At 35.6% G+C, this 19,293-nt stretch overlaps 1 protein-coding gene across 1 annotated transcript in view; it reads right to left on the reverse strand.

Annotated features, from left to right (window-relative positions):
* Nucleotides 1-19,293, reverse strand: part of ALG13 (ALG13 UDP-N-acetylglucosaminyltransferase subunit) — a 68,882-nt gene that overhangs the window by 8,349 nt on the left and 41,240 nt on the right. The window contains 7 exon segments of the mRNA XM_033105011.1: nucleotides 248-288; nucleotides 2,350-2,538; nucleotides 11,472-11,637; nucleotides 12,908-12,979; nucleotides 16,551-16,600; nucleotides 16,711-16,743; nucleotides 19,155-19,275. Of these exon segments, the coding sequence (XP_032960902.1) occupies nucleotides 248-288; nucleotides 2,350-2,538; nucleotides 11,472-11,637; nucleotides 12,908-12,979; nucleotides 16,551-16,600; nucleotides 16,711-16,743; nucleotides 19,155-19,275 (672 nt within the window).

The following is a 19,293-nucleotide window of genomic DNA, read 5'->3' on the forward strand; positions in this document are numbered from 1 at the left end:
AAGTTGTGCTGCTTAGAGTCCCCACTCACCACAATTTAACGACTATTTTATAAGAGAAACTGAAGCATTGGGAAGCTAAAGTAGAAAACTAACGTATATGATCTTAAGAGATCTTTTATAAAGACAGAAATACAACTTTCAGGCCCCTGACAGTATTCTTTGCTTTCAAATATCAAGAGTCTGATTATCAAAACAGCTTATATTTTTAATACAGAGTTTATCAAAGCAATTTTAACATAATTCTTACCTGCAATCCCAGATTGAAATAATACTGCAAAACTTTTGTATCTAAAATTTAAAAAATTTAATTGTAGTCACTAAATGACATAAGCAATTAGAACTACTACTTAAAAACTTTTGAGTATTTAGATACAAATGTAGTCTTCTTACATCAACACCACCATCAGTTCCACCTTAGAGTAAATGACCATTTACCTACTACTACAGCTAAGATCATTTTCTGAGCCAAGGTTTAAGCACCAAATATATACTTTATTTCTACTCTTAATACTAGCAGATGTTACAAGAGTGCCACTTTGCTAATATTTACAAAGAATCCAGTAAAGGAATTTTTTTTGCTCATCTCAAGAGTACAATTTTACTTCAATACAAATCTACTACATAAGCAATCATATTGATTCTCAGTTAGTGGAGCTACTACATAGTACAAACTAAATGCTCTGCTAATGCTAAAATTAGTTATGCCTACTGAGGTAACTAGCACTGTACGAAACTATTCACCTTGTTTTTAGTCAACACGACTAACCACCACTAGAACTCCAAAAACAGGAGGCAATGAGCACAGGAACATCAAATAAGTTAAATCCTAAGATGACAAAAATTCTCCAAACATAGAACTTAATTAAAATATTTCACAAATGAACATAAACTAGATGTAGGGGCGAAGAGGGAATAGTCTTAGCATTCCAATTATATAAATGTATTTTTACGGATTGACGTGGGATCCATGTATATTCTTATAAATAATATAACCTGAGTTCCACTAACAAATGAATTCTCACAAAACCCCTTTCTTAAGTTGGAGACTCCTGATACATATACATATGTTTACTGCCACTTTAAATGGCATGGGATTCCACTCCTTAGTATATACATGCATCCACACAAAACTTGTATACAAAAATCCATAGCAGTTATTATTCACAATAGTGAAAAATTGGAAACCCAAATGTACATCAATTAATAGATAATAAAATGTGGTGTATTCATTCAATGAAATATTATTCAGCCATAAAAAGGAATGAAGTAATGATATATGGTACACTATTAATGAAATAGGAAATCAAGAAGAGTTAATATTTTGCATGGCCTAGAGAGAAAAAAGAAGAGAGATACAAATGAGGACTTTCATCACAGTCAGACTGGGTTTTAAGTGAAAGTAAGAAAGCCAAGTGAAAATGTCTACAAGTAGCCAGCGACAAGTACCTGAAACTTAAAAGGCCAGCGTTAGACAGATTTAGGAATCATCTACATAAAGGTGATACTGAAGTTTTAACGTAGAGAGAACAGAATGGAGTTGAAGATCTTGGTGACTACCTTAGGGGCTAGGAAAAAATGGAAAAGCAGCTAGAAAAATCAAGAGAATGTTACAGCAAAGAAATTATAAATAAATTATAAACAACTTTCAACTACAATTCTCTTTTGAGAAACACTGCCAAAGTGAGAGGTAACAAAGAACATCCAATGGAAAGCTACTCCTTAGCTTAATTAGGGAAACAAGAACATATGGCTGAAATCTAAGGCTTACCAGACCCCCAACTCCTCAAAAAAAAACAAAAACTTTTCCAAGTCTTCAAAGTTCAGTTAGAATCCTAAATACTAAATATCAAAGACTACAACAATTCAACACATTTGTATTTGTGGTGAGGATTTAAGAAAAGAAATGGAGAACATTTTGATATTGACTCCTGCTTTTCAAGAAAAACAATTGACAGAGCAAAAACATCCAGTTGAGAATCTTCTCCAAGACAGATACATAAGCTACCAAAAAGCAGCATGAGTCAGCTCAACCATCCACTTCTTGATTATGCACAATATATTCTCAGCTTTCGTTGCTCCATTCCTTAGTCATTTACTTAGCATTATGCTCTCAAGTCAATTTCCATTTGGTCCCTCACCCTACTCCCAATGGTTAACCAGAGATATTCTCTACCTTTAAAAAAAAATAAATAAATTCCAGGGTTGGCCGGTTAGCTCAGTTGGTTAGAGCATAACACCAAAGTTGCCGGTTCAATCCCGATATGGGCCATGTGAGTGGCACCCTCCCTAATAATTTTTTTTTAATCCCAGACCTAAATAACCCTCACCCAAGTTTCAAAATGCATGTACCTTGAGGCAGATCACTGCCACTTGGATCACAGGAATAAGGTGGAGGTGGTGGGGGTAAGTCTGAAGCCTCTCCCACCTCAAAAGAAGGAGGAGGTCGGGGTGGAGGTGGAGGTGGTAGTGGTGGTGGCAGAGAGGCAGCAACAGCAGGCATCGGAGCAGATAAGTATGGGTAGGATGGTGAAGCAATCACTACAAAACAAACAAAACATAACGTAACAATTCAAAACTGTAGCACCTTATAAGCAGAGTTCATCTACTTCTTGTGTGTTCCAACATGGTCAAACTCTGATTCTTATGGTCTGACTTAAAAACAAAAATCTGGAAGGTAAATTGCCCCACATTCTCCTAGACATGCCACTTCAAAACAGGTTCATTACAGGTTGAGTTAAGGAAATTACTTGAAATTAAAAGGAAAAGCTTTGACTAACAAAACTGAACACCAGCTAACAGGTACAGAAAAGAAAACAACAACAAAAAGCACATTAAAGCAAAAGCTTTACTTAGCTGAATACAAAGTTAAGGATGTTTTCAGCCATCTGACATTCTTAGTCAAATCAGAAAATGTAGAAACTAAGAGAGACTAATTTGCATAGATAACAGATTTAAGTAATCCCTGAAGGTTTCTACTTGGTAGCATTAGAGTAATATAGGGAACTCTAAATCATGACAGTTCATTTCTAGGACACACGGAATCTAAAACAGACAAGTTTAGATGAAATCTTATGCCTTTAACTTTCTATAGCTGTTACTATAGCTCAAAAACAATACCCACTTAGGAATTTCACAGTTTTTGACATAAGGAATTCAAATATAATTATGTTTAAATATTAATAAATTCTTCTATGATGATAAAGGAAACAATGTGGTGTCAACCTAGTAAAAATAAATTATCTCCATCATATACATAATATGCCAGATAAATCCGTTAAATTTTTTGACAAAAGATAAATGATACAACCCTTCAAGTTTAATTCAACATTTTAGCTAAGAAATTAAAGTACTACATTTTATCATTGTGTGACCTGTACTATAATTTTAATCCTGAGAAATACAGAAAGATTAGTCTAGTCTATTCAATAAAGGTTTAAGTTCAGAGTCTAAGAACAGTTAGTTTAGGTATAGCAAGTCAACACAGGCTGAATTTGTTATTCTGAGAATTTAGCAACAGAAATTTAAGGCCAAATATTACAAATAATCCACATTGTTTTCATTCACCAACATAAATATTAACAATACACTTATCTATACCCTTTATACAGTTATGGGGTAATAGTAATAGGAGATCTGGGTCTTAGGGTGATTCGCAACTTGATGAACAACTCTTTGAGGATGATTAAACTGTTCTTTCTTGACTGTAGTGGTAATTACAACTCTATATACACTGTCAAAACACATAGAACTAGGCACCAAAAAATGAATTTTACCATCTATAAATTAAACAGCAAATTATAAAAACTTGCTCAACTAACTTTTCTGGAGTTTAGTCATACATGTGGAAATCTCCACTTTTACAGTTTGGAAGAGGAATTTGATTTTTAGACTATCTCCAAATGTTCTAATAGCTTTATGGATTTGCTTTCTATAAAATGATGGCTTCTTCAACAAAGCTGCATGCTCGTGCCTTTAAAATGAGCACTCAAATCACATCATTTAAAAATAAATGAATGAAACATGAAGCAACAAACGAATAAATAAAACAAACTCATAAATAAATAAATAAAACAAAATAAAACAAACGTAGACACAACAACAGAGGGAAAGGTAACAGAGGGTTACCAGAGGGAAAGGGGGATTGCAAGGAGGATGAAGCTAAAAGCATTCTCTTTAAGATCAGGAACAAGGCAAGGATGCCCAGTTTCACTTAACATAGTACTGGAAGCCCTATCCACAACAATCAGACAAAAAAAAAGGAATAAGAGGCATCTAAGTTGGAAAGAAAGAAGTAAAACTGTCATTATATTTGCAGATGACATGATATTATATATAGAGAACCCTAACGATTCCACCAAAGCTATTAGAAATGATAAATGAATTCAGTAAGGTAGGACACAAAACTGATATTCAGAAATCAAGCATTTTTATATACCAATGATTATCTGTCAGAAAGGGAAATTAATAAATCCCATTTACAATTGCATCGAAAAAAATAAAATACCTAGGAATAAATTTAACCAAGGAGGTAAAAGACCTGTACTCAGAAAACTGTAAGAAACTGAAGAAAGAAATTGAAGAAGATACAAGTAAATGGAAGTATATACCATGCTCTTGGATAGGAAGAATTAACATTGTTAAAATGTCCATACTACCCAAAGCAATCTATAGATTCAATACAACCCCTATGAAAATACCAATGTCATTTTTCACAGAACTAGAATAATCTTAAAATTTATATGGAACCACAAAAGACCTTGAATAGCCACAGCAATCTTAAGAAAAAAATAACAAAATTGTGGAGGTATAACACTACCTGATATGAAACTATTCTACAAGGCTATTCGAATCAAAACAGCATGGTCCTGGCATGAATACAGACACACATATTGATATATTGATGGAACGGAAATATTTCCACACCTATATGGAAATTTAATCCATGACAAAGGAGGAAAGAACATACAGTGAGGTAAAAGCTGTCTATTCAATAAAAGGTGTTGGGGGAAAGTGGACAGTATATGCAAAAACATTAAACTGGACCACCTTCTTACTCACCGTGTTTCCCTGAAAATAAGACCTAGCCAGACCATAAGCACTAATGCATCTTTTGGAGTAAAAATTAATATAAGACCCAGTCTTATATTATAATATATAAAAGCGGGTATTATATATTATATTATTTATATTATATTATATTATATTATAAAAGACACAGTCTTATATAAGACCAGGTTATTATATTAATTATATTATACCCAGTCTTATATTATATTAAAATAAGACCGTGTCATTAATTTTTGTTCCAAAAGATGCATCAGAGCTGATGGTCTGGCTAGGTCTTATTTTTGGGGAAACATGGTATACACAAGAATAAACTCAAAATGCATTAAAAACTTACATATAAGACCTGATACCATAAAACTCCTAAAAGAAAACATAGGCAGTAAACTCTGACATTGCTCTTAGTGATATTTTTCTGATCTATCTCCTCGGACAAGGGAAACAAAAGAAAAAAATAAACAAGTGGTAGTACATCAAACTAAAAAGTTTTTGAATAGCAAAGGAAACATCCAACAAAATGAAACATCAACCTACTGAATGGGAGAAGATATCTGCCAATGACATATCTGAAAAGGGGTTAATATCAAAAATTTATAAAAATTTCGTACAATACCCCCCAAAAAATCCAATTAAAAGATGGGCAGAGAACCTGAATAAATATATCCAAAGAGAACATACGCATGGCCAACAGATATATGAAAAGATGTTCAATATCACTAATCATCAGACAAATGCAAATTAAAACCACGATGAGATATCACCTCATACCTGTCAGGATAGTTATCTTCAATAAATCAACAAACAACAAGTGCTGGCAAGGGTGTGGAGAAAAGGGGACTCTTGTATACTGTTGGTGGGACTGCAAATTGGTGCAGCCACTATGGAAAAGATTCGAAGGTTTATCAAAAAATTAAAAATAGAACTACCTATGATTCAGAAATTCTACTGCTGGGTATTCATCTGAAGAAATCCAAAACACCAATTAAATAAGACATATGCACCCCTAAGTTCATTGCAGCACTATTTACAATAGCCAAGATATGGAAGTAACCCAACTGCCTATTAATAGACAATTGGATAAAGAGGATGTGGTACATATACACAATGGGATATTACTCGGCCATAAGAAGAATGAAATCTTCCAATTTGCAACAACATTGATGGACCTAGAAGGTATTATGATAAGTGAAATAAGTCAGATTGAGAAAGACAAACACCATATGATCTCACTTATATGTTGAAAGAACAAAGTATACAAAACAGAAACAGACTCACCGATACGGAGAACAAACTAAAGGTTGCCAGATGGGAGCAGGGTTGGGGAGCTGGGTGAAAAAGTTGAAGGGATTAAGAAATACAAATTGGTAGTTACAAAACAGTCATGGGGATGTAAAGTACAGCATAGAGAATATAGTCAACAATGTTACAACAACTATGTATAGTGCCAGGTCAGTACTAGACTAATGGGGAGGGGAGAATCACTGCATAAATTACATAATTGTCTAACCACTACACACTGTACACCTGAAACTAATATAAAACAATACTGAATGTCAAGTATAACTAAAAAATAATTTTTAAAAATAAAAAAATAAAATTTCAGGCAGAGGAAAAAAGCTAATGGAGTAAATTAATGGAGTTACCTAAAGAGAATGTGATTATGATCATCATGTAAAAACCAACTAGCAGACAGAGAGGTAGTTAAATAAGTTCTAATGCGGCTGAGAGAATATAGGGCAGAAAAAAATTTGGAGGTTACTGTCTGAATTCACCTTCCTTGTAAATGCACATTACAATAAGCCCCATAAGGAAAAGCTTTTATAATTTCCAGTTGCTCTAGAGATGTATGAGCATCTTATTTGCAGGCTTAACAGAGCTCTACAGCATTAACAGGTATATAGTTCAAGGGATGGCTCCAGAACAACAGAAGCAAACTTTTCTAAAATATTAACAGAAACCAATAAAATGCGCTCAAAATGCTTGTTTGTTCCTGTCCATGTAGCTGCACCCTGCTTCAGGACATTTCAGTAGAAAATATGAATATACATAATAAGACCTGGCTTCCTTAGAGACCAAAGGGCATGACCAAGACTAAGGTGCAGTGAGGTGCAAAATTCAAGGGGCCACCAAATTAATGCAATTTGTAAACAATTTGTAATGCAATTTGTAATGCAATCATGTAAACAAAAATACATGAATAAAAGATCAAAATTCTAAAGACAGGATACAAATCTCTACTCGTATGACTTCAAGAGTGAATGCCTCACTGAACTCACCCAAAGCCTGGCCCACAGATTCTGTTTTTAGGGTAAGTGAATCACTAGTCCTGACCCCGGCAAAAGCCTTGGGAACAATTACAAAAGCTCAGTTATAACAGGATGTGATGTCTATGAAGAGTCTCATATTAAAGGCGATCACAACATCGTGTTACCTGGCAGATAGGAAGTGACTTAAAAGAAAATGGGATGGGGCTGCCAGATAGTCACATGAATAACATGGAAAAAATGAGTTGTTTCATCTAGAAGACTGACAGGAATGGTAAAGAGCAGCTCAAAAACAGCCAAGGCCTGGTAGAGTTATAGTTGAAGTTCATAACTGAATCAAAAAACAAAAAGTAAAATAAATGAAGGCAGCATACATTTTTAGAAATATCTACATAGAACTAATCGGGCATTTAATGAGTTAAGTTTTTAATGACTACATAAATGAGGCATTACGATGTTTGATTCACCTGTCACTTGCTTTTTTTTAGCTCAGACGGCTGCTGGTAGAAGATAGCCAACACTTTCCCCAGTAGTACAGTAGATATAAGGAAGGAAGGATAAATACTTGCTTCTTTCACTCTATTTTCCAGTTTTCAAGAAAATAAACTGGTTTCCTATCATCCTCTTTAAGGTGACCAAGTTTTTAAACATTAGGAACTTTTAAATTTAACATATTTGAGATGTTCCAATCTATTGCAGTTATCACTGTTGAAGCTCAAATTGTTCCATCTTTGGCCAGTGGGAACCTCTTTAAGATGGCTCCTGAGTCCTTCTGGCATGACTCTAGTACTCATTGATAGCTACCTGTCATGACAAGATGATCCGGGCTCACCTTAAACATTTCCTGCCCAGACCTGGAAGGAATCAGCAATTTCTCCACAAAGGTTTTTTTTTTTTTTTTTTTTTTAAAGTGAGAAACGGTATTTCAAGACCACAAACAGTGCTAGGGATACTCATTGTTGTTTCTAGGCCTTTTCAGTGAACAGACCTAGGAAATAATACAAATATATTTAAAGGTAAAATTCCTGAAGTACTTATTGACACTTCTAATTCAAATTTGAGGCCATAAAAAGTTTTACTTAGCCTCTTTATTACATCTGTATTATCTTTCTTCCATACTGAGACCTGAGACTCCTGGTTAACAAGGACACAGGATATAAAAACAGAATATCCCATATTCACTCATTTGTTTTAACCGACATTACACAGTCTAAGAATAACAACTGAGTATCCAGATAAAACAATCTGAAGTCTGACAATTGAGGACATTAAAAAATGTTTGGCATATAGTCTCTCAATTCTCCCACTTTCAAAAATAGCTATAGTATATCTACATCGTCCAAACATAAGGCTATTATATAGCATATGCTCAACCTATCAGCCCTCATTTTGTCTTAATTCTATAGGTAAATACAGAGGGTGCCAAAAATATGTATACACATTTTAAGAAAGGAAAACTGCATTAGAATTGTAGTACTCAATATATACCAATAACAAAAGATGAATACAAGTCACATTTGACTTCCGCAATTAAAGAGATGTTCAAAGTGGTTACCATCAGTGTCCAGACACTTCTGATTATGGCGAACTACTGCTTGAGCAACACTGACGAAAGTGTCCACTTGTTTGGCACCCCCAGTATATATTTAATACTTACCATCAGGTCTTATGTTGATGTCACTAATTATTTTTGTAGTATAAAAGTCAAAACTCATTCTCGAATGCACTGCTGTCCATCCAATACAACTTTCTGTGATGGTAGAAACATTCTTTATCTGCACTGTCCAATACTGTAGCTGCTAGCTACATGTGCCTTGAGCACTTGGACATGCTACTGAGCAACTGAAGGTTTATTTTATTTAGTTACAATTAATTTTAAGTGTCACATGCGGCTAGTGTTTACCTAGCTTGACAGCATAGCTTTGGTATATTCTTCAGGAAGTGCTCATGCAAATAATATTCTCTGGGTTCTTACACATTGCCCTTGAAAATCAGTTTGGTTGGATATAAAATCTTTGGTTCACACATTCTTTTATTAGTTTAAAGGTTACTCCATTTTCTTCTAGCATGAAGCATCGCTGTCAAAGTATGTGATTATCATTTTCTTTTATACTCGATTAGGCTCTTTTACATAGATAATCAAAGGACTTTCTATCTCTTTGAAGTCCAGGCATTTTACTAGAATATCCTGGTGTTGTTTGTTCTGGGTCAATATTCGCAGGTATGCAGAGTAGTAATTCACTATGTAGTTTTAAAGGTTTTTTAATTTCAGGAAAATTTTCTGATTTACACTTTTAAGTATTTGTTCTTTTCCCTTACTTTGGTTTTCTTCCTCAGGGACTTCTATCAGTGTTTGATCTCCTTTACCTAATGTTAGTATGTCAGTTGTGAATCTTTATCTTCGTTTTCTTCACTTTAATTCCCCCCCCCCCTTACATCTTTCTCTTAAAGCATTTTCTGTTGTGTATACCGGGGGTGCCAAAAAAAATGTATACACATGACTTGTATTCATCTTTTGTTAGTATATATTGAGTATTACAATTTTAATACAGTCTTTTTCCTTGCTTAAAATGTGTATACATTTTTTTGGCACCCTCTGTATTTGGTCATGTTCTGTATAGTTTACTCTTCATTACTGAAATGGCTTTCTTCCATTTCTAACACTTTCTTGAGTTCTGTCATTCACCTCATCTGCATTTTTCTGATTCTAATTTGTTAATCTTTAATGTTTTATATTATTTTATTAATGTCTAGATCATTCTGAAATACCTGTTAATTTAATTAAGTTCAGCTTGTTTAGTTCAGTTTTATGGACAAATGGTTTTACCATCTATAAGGATATTACTCTTTTCTTTTCTTAAAACGTCTTGATATAGGATTTGCTTTTCTTCTGTCCATTTTTATGTGAAATTATTTTTCATGAACTTTTAAAAGGAGGTAAGAGTATAGGAAAGGTTTTCTGATTTCATAATTCTCTCTTCTCTATTGTTTTTGTGTAGTGTTCAGAAACACAACTGCTTTCTAGAATTCCTTGGCTCTGTTCTCCTCAACTTTAGTTTGGACCTGCTCTTTTCCCTATCCTGATGAATTCTGACTCCACTCCCAGCCCCAGCAGTTTTTCCCCAGTAAAGAATACTGTCCTAAAAGGGAGACCTGACAGGTTAGTTTTGAGAGTTCTTAGGGGTCAAATTGCTCCAAGTCCTTCAGCCCGGTTACCATGTACCCAAAGCACTCACCTAGTATTGGATAGGGCAAATCCCTTCCTAAACGTAGTTTCTCCTTCCAAATTGGCTGCCCCATTTTCCAGTGAATTCTTGTTAGTTCTTTAGGGGTTTTTCTATTCTCAGGTCCATCAGACAACATCCCTGATGCTTCCGTCTTCTTCCTCCCACACAGACCCTGATAGCATGGAGGTCTTGTGAAGTGGTGGTTTGTTCCTAACTGCTTAAATTTTGGGGTTTGTAGGGATAACTTTTCACTTAGTTTTGTTGCAAGTATTGTCCATGGGTTTTGGTTTTGCTATTTCCATTTTTATTTGGGGTCTCAAATTGAAAAGCTATGCGGTTGTTGCCACCACCTTCCCAGAGTTCTGCTGAGAATTTTATATTATCTCATTGGAATTCCACAACCACTTCATAACTTGGTACTGCAAGAACCTACAAACTCATAGATGAGAAAGGCTCAATAACCTGTCCAAAATTACACAGCTAGTCAAGTCATAAAACCAAGATTCTAACCTAGATCTCTTAAATTCTAGCACCTATATTCTTATATTCATAGGAAAATGATTCATTGTATAGAAATGTATTTTATAGCCAACTTGTCAGGAATTAATTCTGTGAAGTGCAAAAAAACATCTCTAAATTCCTGTATAATAAAACTTAATTCGAGTCCTCTAAATTTTCAGTGGGGTAGCAAAATAATGGCTACAAAATCACATCAAAGGCAAATTCGCAAGAAAAAAAAATTGAAACCCTGGCTCTCAAATCTCATGGATTCCTCAACTATAGTACATACTTTATTAAGTAGGTTAAACAAATGTAATCCTGGAAATTACAGTAATCCTATCACTACAACTGTTGCATGTGCATGTTCATGCATAGGAAAAGAAGCTTCCAAAGTGAGCAGCCACTAATAACCTACCTGGCCTGCCTTGTGTAGGTGGAGACACAAATAGAGGCTGTACAGCATTCTGTGAGGAAACTGAAGTAGTACTACTAGCTTGATTAGCTGTTGCACAGTTAGATAAGACTGGAGCTGGAACATTACTGGCACAGGAAGCTGCAATTGCTGCAGAATTTACCATCACCTGTAAATGTGGGAGAAAGTTTGTAACTCTTGAGTTTGGTTTCTCAAATAATATTAGTCTCTCATCTGATCCTACATTTCAGGAAATAGTATTTTGATAACTAAAACACAGATAAGTCAATCTTTATTTAACCATGTACAGGAAGGTTATTTCTTTTAGAAGACCCCAGATTATTTTGAGAGCTTCAACTTTTAAAATTTACTATTTTTCTGAAAAGTAAATTTCTTTTAAAATTTACTATTTTTCATATATATTAATATGACTCAAAAATCAAGTATAAAATTGTGTAACAATGAAGTTTCCCTTCAACCTCTGTTCTCCATCTGCCTAGTTCCCCTCTCCTCAAGCAAGTAACCTCTGTGTTTCCTGCATATTATCCAGAGATTTATACACTTTAAAAAAAAAAAAAGAGAGAAGGTGCTTTGATTTTTTTTTTTTTTTAATTCATGAGACTACAAATTGTGTTTCTGATTAGGCCACAGCACCCAATACAGGGCTGTGTACAGAGAGGTGTTCCATAAATGGTAACAGACTCTTCTTCTTGAATACAGTCCTCACTGCAGTCTCCATTTTCTTACCACCCACTACAGTGTGGCTTCTACTGCCTCTGGTCCTCAGAAACTGTATTCAAAGTCACCAGTGGTCTCTACGGCAAAAAAATCCCAGTTGACTCTTGTTAGTCCTCACGCTGCTTGACCTCTTGGAAACAGCTGACACTTTACTGCTCCTTGAAACATTTTCTCCCTGGGGCTTCCATAATAATACACTCTCCTGCTTTTCGCAGCTCCTTGGCTGTTCCTTCTCTACCCATTTTCAAAAATTTGGTGATCCACAGGCTCTGTTCTAGATGCTCTTCTCAATCTCTTCCTCTGCCAGAATGATCTTTTTCACTCCTATGGTTTCAGCTATCTTTTTGATACCAATGCCCCATTCTACAGGAGTGCTTTACATTTAAGTTTCAGCAGATGACATTGACGTGGCAGGTAATTTATATTAACTCACTCATTACATAAGAAGTTCAGAGTAGATTAACAACTGTTAGTCTAATGTTGGCACATATAACAGTGTCTGGACCACAGTAGATGCTCAATGTGTTGAATGAATTTACTAATCACTGTGCAAGGCACCACAAGGTATAATAATACTTTAGATAGGAATATAAGCAGCTTCTTTGAAGTATGATGAAGAGCAAAGAGAACAAAAAGAAAAAAAGTCAGTTTCCTGTGTTCAGACCACTGCAACTGACTGCTTGTAACACTATAAAGATTACCTTCTGGGGGTAGTTGTATGAGGTAACTGTGTCCTGAGGAGACATAGAACATGGTCTTCTATCCTGAAGAGACTTTAGTGAATACAGAAATAGAGTTAAGTAAGGGGAAATCAAGAAACCAAACAACACATCAATAAAGGATCTGCTTTGTTTTAACACCTCCTAAAATTAATAAAGGTCATCTGCTCTGAAAGTATTCAAATTTGGAAGTGACTACTAAAATAACGCTCCAAGATTATCACTCTAGTGCCTAATTTACATGACTTCTCTATTTCTGATCTACAGAGATCCTGATCATATCCAACTCTAGTCCCAATGCAAATAAGGTAACAGAGGACTGTAATTTAAATACTTTCTCAGTGGCCTTTCTTTCCTCAAAATCTTCAAAATCAGTAGGACCAACAACAGTTTTGCTAAAAGAAAGCATTCCATCTAAAGATGTAACTTGGGACAAGGGTGGATAATTGGTTATTCGGCTACATCCTATTTAAGCAGGTGGTAGTATAATCCAACCACCGCTCCCTCTGGCTCAAGACCTTGTCTTTGTGAAAGCAAAAATCATTTTATCAAATATATGGTGATGGAAGAACTGACTCTGGGCGGTGAACACAGAGTGTGATATATAGATGATGTATTACAGAATTGTACATTTGAAACCTATGTAAGTTTACTAACCATTGTCACCCCAATAAATTTTAATTAAAAATGATTTTAAAAGGCTCAGAGTTATACATGACAGACTGTCATGACAGCAAAAACAAACAAAAAAACTAGCAACAGAAATGGGTAATAATGATAAGAACACAAATCAGGGGAAATAATCACAGAAACAAGGTTTGGAACCATACTGTGACAAAGATGAGCCCAACTTAACAAAAACTTAAGATTGCACGTTTCTTAAATTTGTGTTCAAGTACAGCCAAAGTACCTGCCAAAAAGCAAACTTCAGCCCTGGCTCAGAAGGCCCATTGTGAATGCTAAACAATTCTAGAGAAGGATTTGGTTGAGAATCCTATGGAAATAAGAAGTAGGAATAAATGCATCGCTTCTTAGAAGGCTCTGTGCCTGGAAATCTTTAAGTCCTGCAAATGCCTCTCCCCTTGGAATACTGTGAAAAAGTTATGTAGAAACTTACTAGGGATTTGGTGACTGGGGGGTGGTAATGGAGCACAACATGAAGAGATTGAAAGCTACTGGGATGTATAATAAAGTTAAGTTCACAACAAAAAGGAACACGTGACAAAGTGAAATTAAAGGGACAAAATAAAGTGTCTACTTTTGTCACCTCTGATGCTGAGATTTTTACTTGCTTTTTCAGTTGGGTGACTATTTCAAGAGATGGTATAAAAAGCATGTGATATGAGAATAGTAATCACAGAATGAGAGGAAAAACTATTATTTCTCTAGAAGGGGCAAAGAAACGGAAGGAAAAATAGGGGAAGAGAATTACACATCATAGTTTTCTTCACCTTCCTAAAATGTATTGCTTAAACAGGGAAAACAAAAATTTAGTACATGAAGCTACCAGAATTAAGATTAATCACAGTTAGAGAATAGAGGGTAGTTATTCAAGTTCTTCACAAATATTCTAGTTCTCCTCCTGGGTACATGGTAGGTTGTTCTTCCTGGCCTCATCTAAAGCTACGTATGGCCATGAGACTTGTCTGCCAATGAAATATTAGCAAAAATATTAAGAGCCAGTGTTCAATTTTCCTATCGTTAGCCTGCGTCAAGGTGATTGTGAAAGCACATGTCCATCAGCCATGGTCCTTGAGTCACTATGATGAACAAAGGCCTGCTACCAACCTGCACAACATTAGCAAGAAAACCCATCATGTGTTCAGCTGTTGAGATTTTGGAAGGGTCGTTATTGCAGCCTAACCTAGCTTGACAAAAACAGTAATTGTTAACTAGAAGTAGGGGGCTGCTGTAACAAAAACCTAACTTGAGAAGATTATGAACTTACAGCTCTTAATGGAAAAGATTTGGAAAAGAGAATGTTAGTTTTGTTTTGATTATTGTTGGCAGAGTTTAGCAAGCTATTTTAAGATATAGAAAAGTAGCTTGCAGGCAGAAAAAAAGGGAGTAGAGAGTATTTGAAGACAGGGACTTGTAGGGCTGAAGAGGTAACTACTTCAACCCAAAACTATAAAAGACAAAATTGATAAGTGCTCTGAACAACAAAGAACAGTTAAAACTTGGCCTCAAAGGAAGAATCACATCATTGTGAAAATCTGATTGCATTATGTTAAAGCAAGAGTCCAACTAAGGCTATAATATTGAGTGAAAACTTGCACTTGGACAAAACGGCTCATGGAAAAGCATCCAAAGGTATGGCTCTTCCGTCAATGCCTGATAAGCTCATGACAGTTGCGATCAAGTACAGAGAGACATAGGGATAAGAAAACAAAACATTATAGTAAATCTAAATAGTGTATCTATTATTAAAAAGAATTGTCAGTATGGATATTGGCACATGAAACTAATAGGAATAAAACAGAAAAAGAGCATAATAAATTAATCATACAGCCAGAGAAAACATGAGCAGAACTAGAACCATCCAACTGAGATAAAATGACCATTGGGCCTCCAATTTTCTATGAGTAAGACGTAGGCTAATAAAGTTGCTCAGTTGCCAAGAAGGATTACTCTCTAATGCCTACTTCAAATATGACCAAGGAAAGAAGAGTCTTAGAGTAACCAAGAGCCCCAGAAAACAATGAACCAGGGAGCCCCTCCAGAGGAACAGTCCCCATGCCTAGATTGGGGGCCTTTATAACATTTTTCCATCATGATGTCAGAATTGCTACAGGCAAGTAACCGTGTTTCTCCTATTTTCCCCCTCTCTGAGTGGGAATTTTTACTCCAATTTTCAGTCCCTGCTCTACCACTGTAAATTGCGTTTGTAGGGAGTAAATAACTTTGTAAGTTTGGTTTTAGTTCTCCAGATCAAGAGGAGCCACATCTGGATTCAATACAAAGAGTTATTACACATTCCCAGAAACCTTGGGCTCTGAGTTTAACTACAATGAATGGAATTTTGGGGCTGCCTCCCTTGAGGTGGAAGCAAGAATTTTGCTTGGAGGAGGGAGTTTGAGTTGAAGGCTGTAGTCCTCAGTGCTGTTAAAATATTTCCAACTTTTTGACTTCCAGGCACAGAGAAATTAGTTCCTCAGTGGGACATGCTCTGGCCAATAAAAAAGAAATGGAAAAGAAAGTGACACATGTCATCTCCAGGTGGAAGCTGTAAGAGCCATTGCACCATTCACTACCTTTTGTTTCTTGCCTTGGCAATCACGGATAGAGCTTCCATAACCTGAGTAGGGCCCACCCAGAGACCTCCACTGGACATGTAGCATAAAAAAGAAGCAAATTTTTCTTATATCAAGTAACTGAGATTTATAGACAATTCTTACTAATAGAAAAATCATAAAATCCTCTAAAAAGGCATCACTGCCAATGTTCAAATTTCTTCATGTATCAATACATATTAGGAATACCTCTAGTGTCTCACCCGGCCACCAGCGAGAATATAGTGGTTGATAACCTCATACAATTTAAATAAATTTATATGTATAGCTCTTAGAATAGTGCCCTAGGACACAGTAGGAGCTATAAGGGCTTGCCATTATAAAATACCTACCAAGTTTGCTGTAGATTCAGTTGTGCTATAAACACCTGAAGTTTCATAGTCTGGTTCCAGAGGATATTGCCAAAGTAAAGTTAAAAAAAAGAGCATTATATTATAGTTGGAAATTTTATAAACAATGATGAATGTCAGATTCTATCTAGATCTCACTGACCTGAAGGATAAATATATTCCTCATGATATCCCCCTAGAAAAAAAGAAGAAGTGTGTTTATGTAGGGCTTTTTAGCTCAGTAGAGCCAGATGGCCAGCACTTGCTTTTTTCCTCAAGTTTTATGGATATATATTCAAAACTAAAATGTATACATCCTTGAAACAAGTCATTTGAGCTTTCATACTAGTCAAAAGATACTGAAGCCAGAGATTGGCTGTCAAGAGTACAAATATATCCTCTGAAAATTCTCTTAGTTTTTAAAGTTCAGGTAAAGGTGAAAAACCCAGCTGTATCCAATTTTCCCAGTCAGGCAGTAAAGTATGGCGATTAAGTTCACCAGCTCTGGAGTTAGGACTATCTAGATTTGAATCCTGATTAATTACATCAGTTTAGGCAGGTTATTTAATCTTTGTGCCTCACTTTCTTCACTATAAAACCGCGATTAACAGTACCTGGCTGACAGGGGAGTGAAAAGAACATAGCACATGGTGCTTGACATGTAATAAATGGTGACTATTATCTGAGTACAAGCCATAGTTTTCACAGATGGACATTAAAAGGATTCACTATGCCTCATTTGTTTTTCAGCCTGTCAGGTAAATAATAATACATTTAAAATCGGTCTGTTCTCAGAGGATGGCTCAGTGGACTGAAGTACTTCACTGTAAGACTGGTGTAACATTGAAATGCAGACAAAGTCAATCTTCAATTGGACAGTTTTCCATGAAATAAAACCCCACAGGTCAAAATTGGATTTGATTCTTAAACACATCACTTATCAAACACATACGCATCAACCCCTCCCTCCAGACATCAGGATTTAAGGTGAGAACAAAGATTTAGTTACTTTGAATATGCCACTACTGGTGAGCAGTACATGTGAAGGTACCCATCGTGCTCAGGGGAAAAGACAAAAGGGTCATGCTGAGTAAAAGAGCACAGCGTATTCATCCTTGAACATATGTATCCTTAAACGCATGCACATGCACATACAAAACCTTCAGAGATTATCCTTGTGCTAGATTTTTTGTACTCATTAAATTCTTAGAAATATCTATTTTCTTCCATATAAGTAACACAAAGGAGAACATCACAGGAGAATAAGGAATTTGATTGGTAAGTTGAGTCATTCAGACTGCCGTAATCCACCCAATTCCTCCAGAATTGTTTAAGTAGGCATATATCATTTTATAGTAAAATGGTAAAAATAAGCATACCCCATGGTAAGAGGCACTATAACTATTGTTGAAGGCATATATATATGCTTTACAGTCAGACAAACCCAAATTGATAATTGATCTCTGCCAGTCACAAAGGACCACATATTATATGCTTCCATTTATATAAAATGTCCAGAATAGGCAAATCCATGACAACAAAAAGACTAGTAGCTGTCAAGGGCTGGGGGTGGGGGTGAATGGGAAGTGGTTATTAATGGGTACAGGATTTCTTTTGGGGGTGACAAAAATGTTCTAAAATTGATTGCTGTGATGGTTATGCATCTGTGCATAGTTCTGTGACTATCCTAAAAACCAATGGATTGTACAGTTTAAAGAACTGTATGGTATGTAAATCACATCTAAATAGAACTGTTATAAAAAAATTGAATCTGTGACACTTACCAAGAATATGACTGGTCATGTCATTTACCCTTCAAACCTCAATTTCTTTATATATACAGTAAGGATACCGCATTTCTTAGAGGGATACAGTTTAAGTATTATATTAAATTATAAATAAAATTACTTAGTACATAGGATTCAATGAATAGTATGTTTACAGATCAAGTAGACTTCTTCAGGCAATGAAGTTATTTCATAGCTCTTGTAAAATAATAGCCAATTACATGAAAAGCCTAAAGTAGTTACAGTGGTACCTCGGTTTTCGAACGTAATCCCTTCTAGAAGACCGTTCGAATTCTGAAATGTTCAAAAACAGCCGACAGCTAGGCCTCAGGATCTTGCTCTCAGCGGAAGTCACGTGACATGTTCGACTTCCGAGGCATGTTCGGAAAACCGAAGCATTTACTTCTGGGTTTACGGAGTTCATAAACCGAAATGTTTGTCAACAGAGACGTTCGAAAACCGAGGTACTACTGTATTGGAAACAGTGAGGACAACATGAATAGTACCTTACTAATAAGGAACAGATGTTTTCCATACTGAAATCTTACTGAATCAAAACTCACTAAAAACCTATGCAGAGAGCTGAAAATAAGTTACTACGATGTAGAGGCCTACAGAAACAGAAGTTTGTCCTTCTGAGAAATACCAAGACATCTTCAAAAACCTAGGAAGCTCTGAGACAAGAACTGATAACTTTCAAAATGAGCTACCAGAACAAAGTGAGACCCCCCAAACCAAAACTTTAGGTCTATTTCACAGCCCTGATATGCCAATACCGAAAGAATCATCTTTAAAAAAAATTTAGCTGTAATTGACTCACCATTGTCACTCTGGCCATCGCCCTCCTCTGAACTCAAAGTCTGTTTGCCTGAGCTATGTCCTTGCCTTGTGACACAATATCTTGGATTAGGAAGAATCATTGTAGAGGATCCTCCATGATTCTGTACCAAAGAGACACA

The sequence above is a fragment of the Rhinolophus ferrumequinum genome, chromosome X, assembly GCF_004115265.2.
Source record: "Rhinolophus ferrumequinum isolate MPI-CBG mRhiFer1 chromosome X, mRhiFer1_v1.p, whole genome shotgun sequence".
Classification (NCBI taxonomy): Eukaryota; Metazoa; Chordata; class Mammalia; order Chiroptera; family Rhinolophidae; genus Rhinolophus; species Rhinolophus ferrumequinum.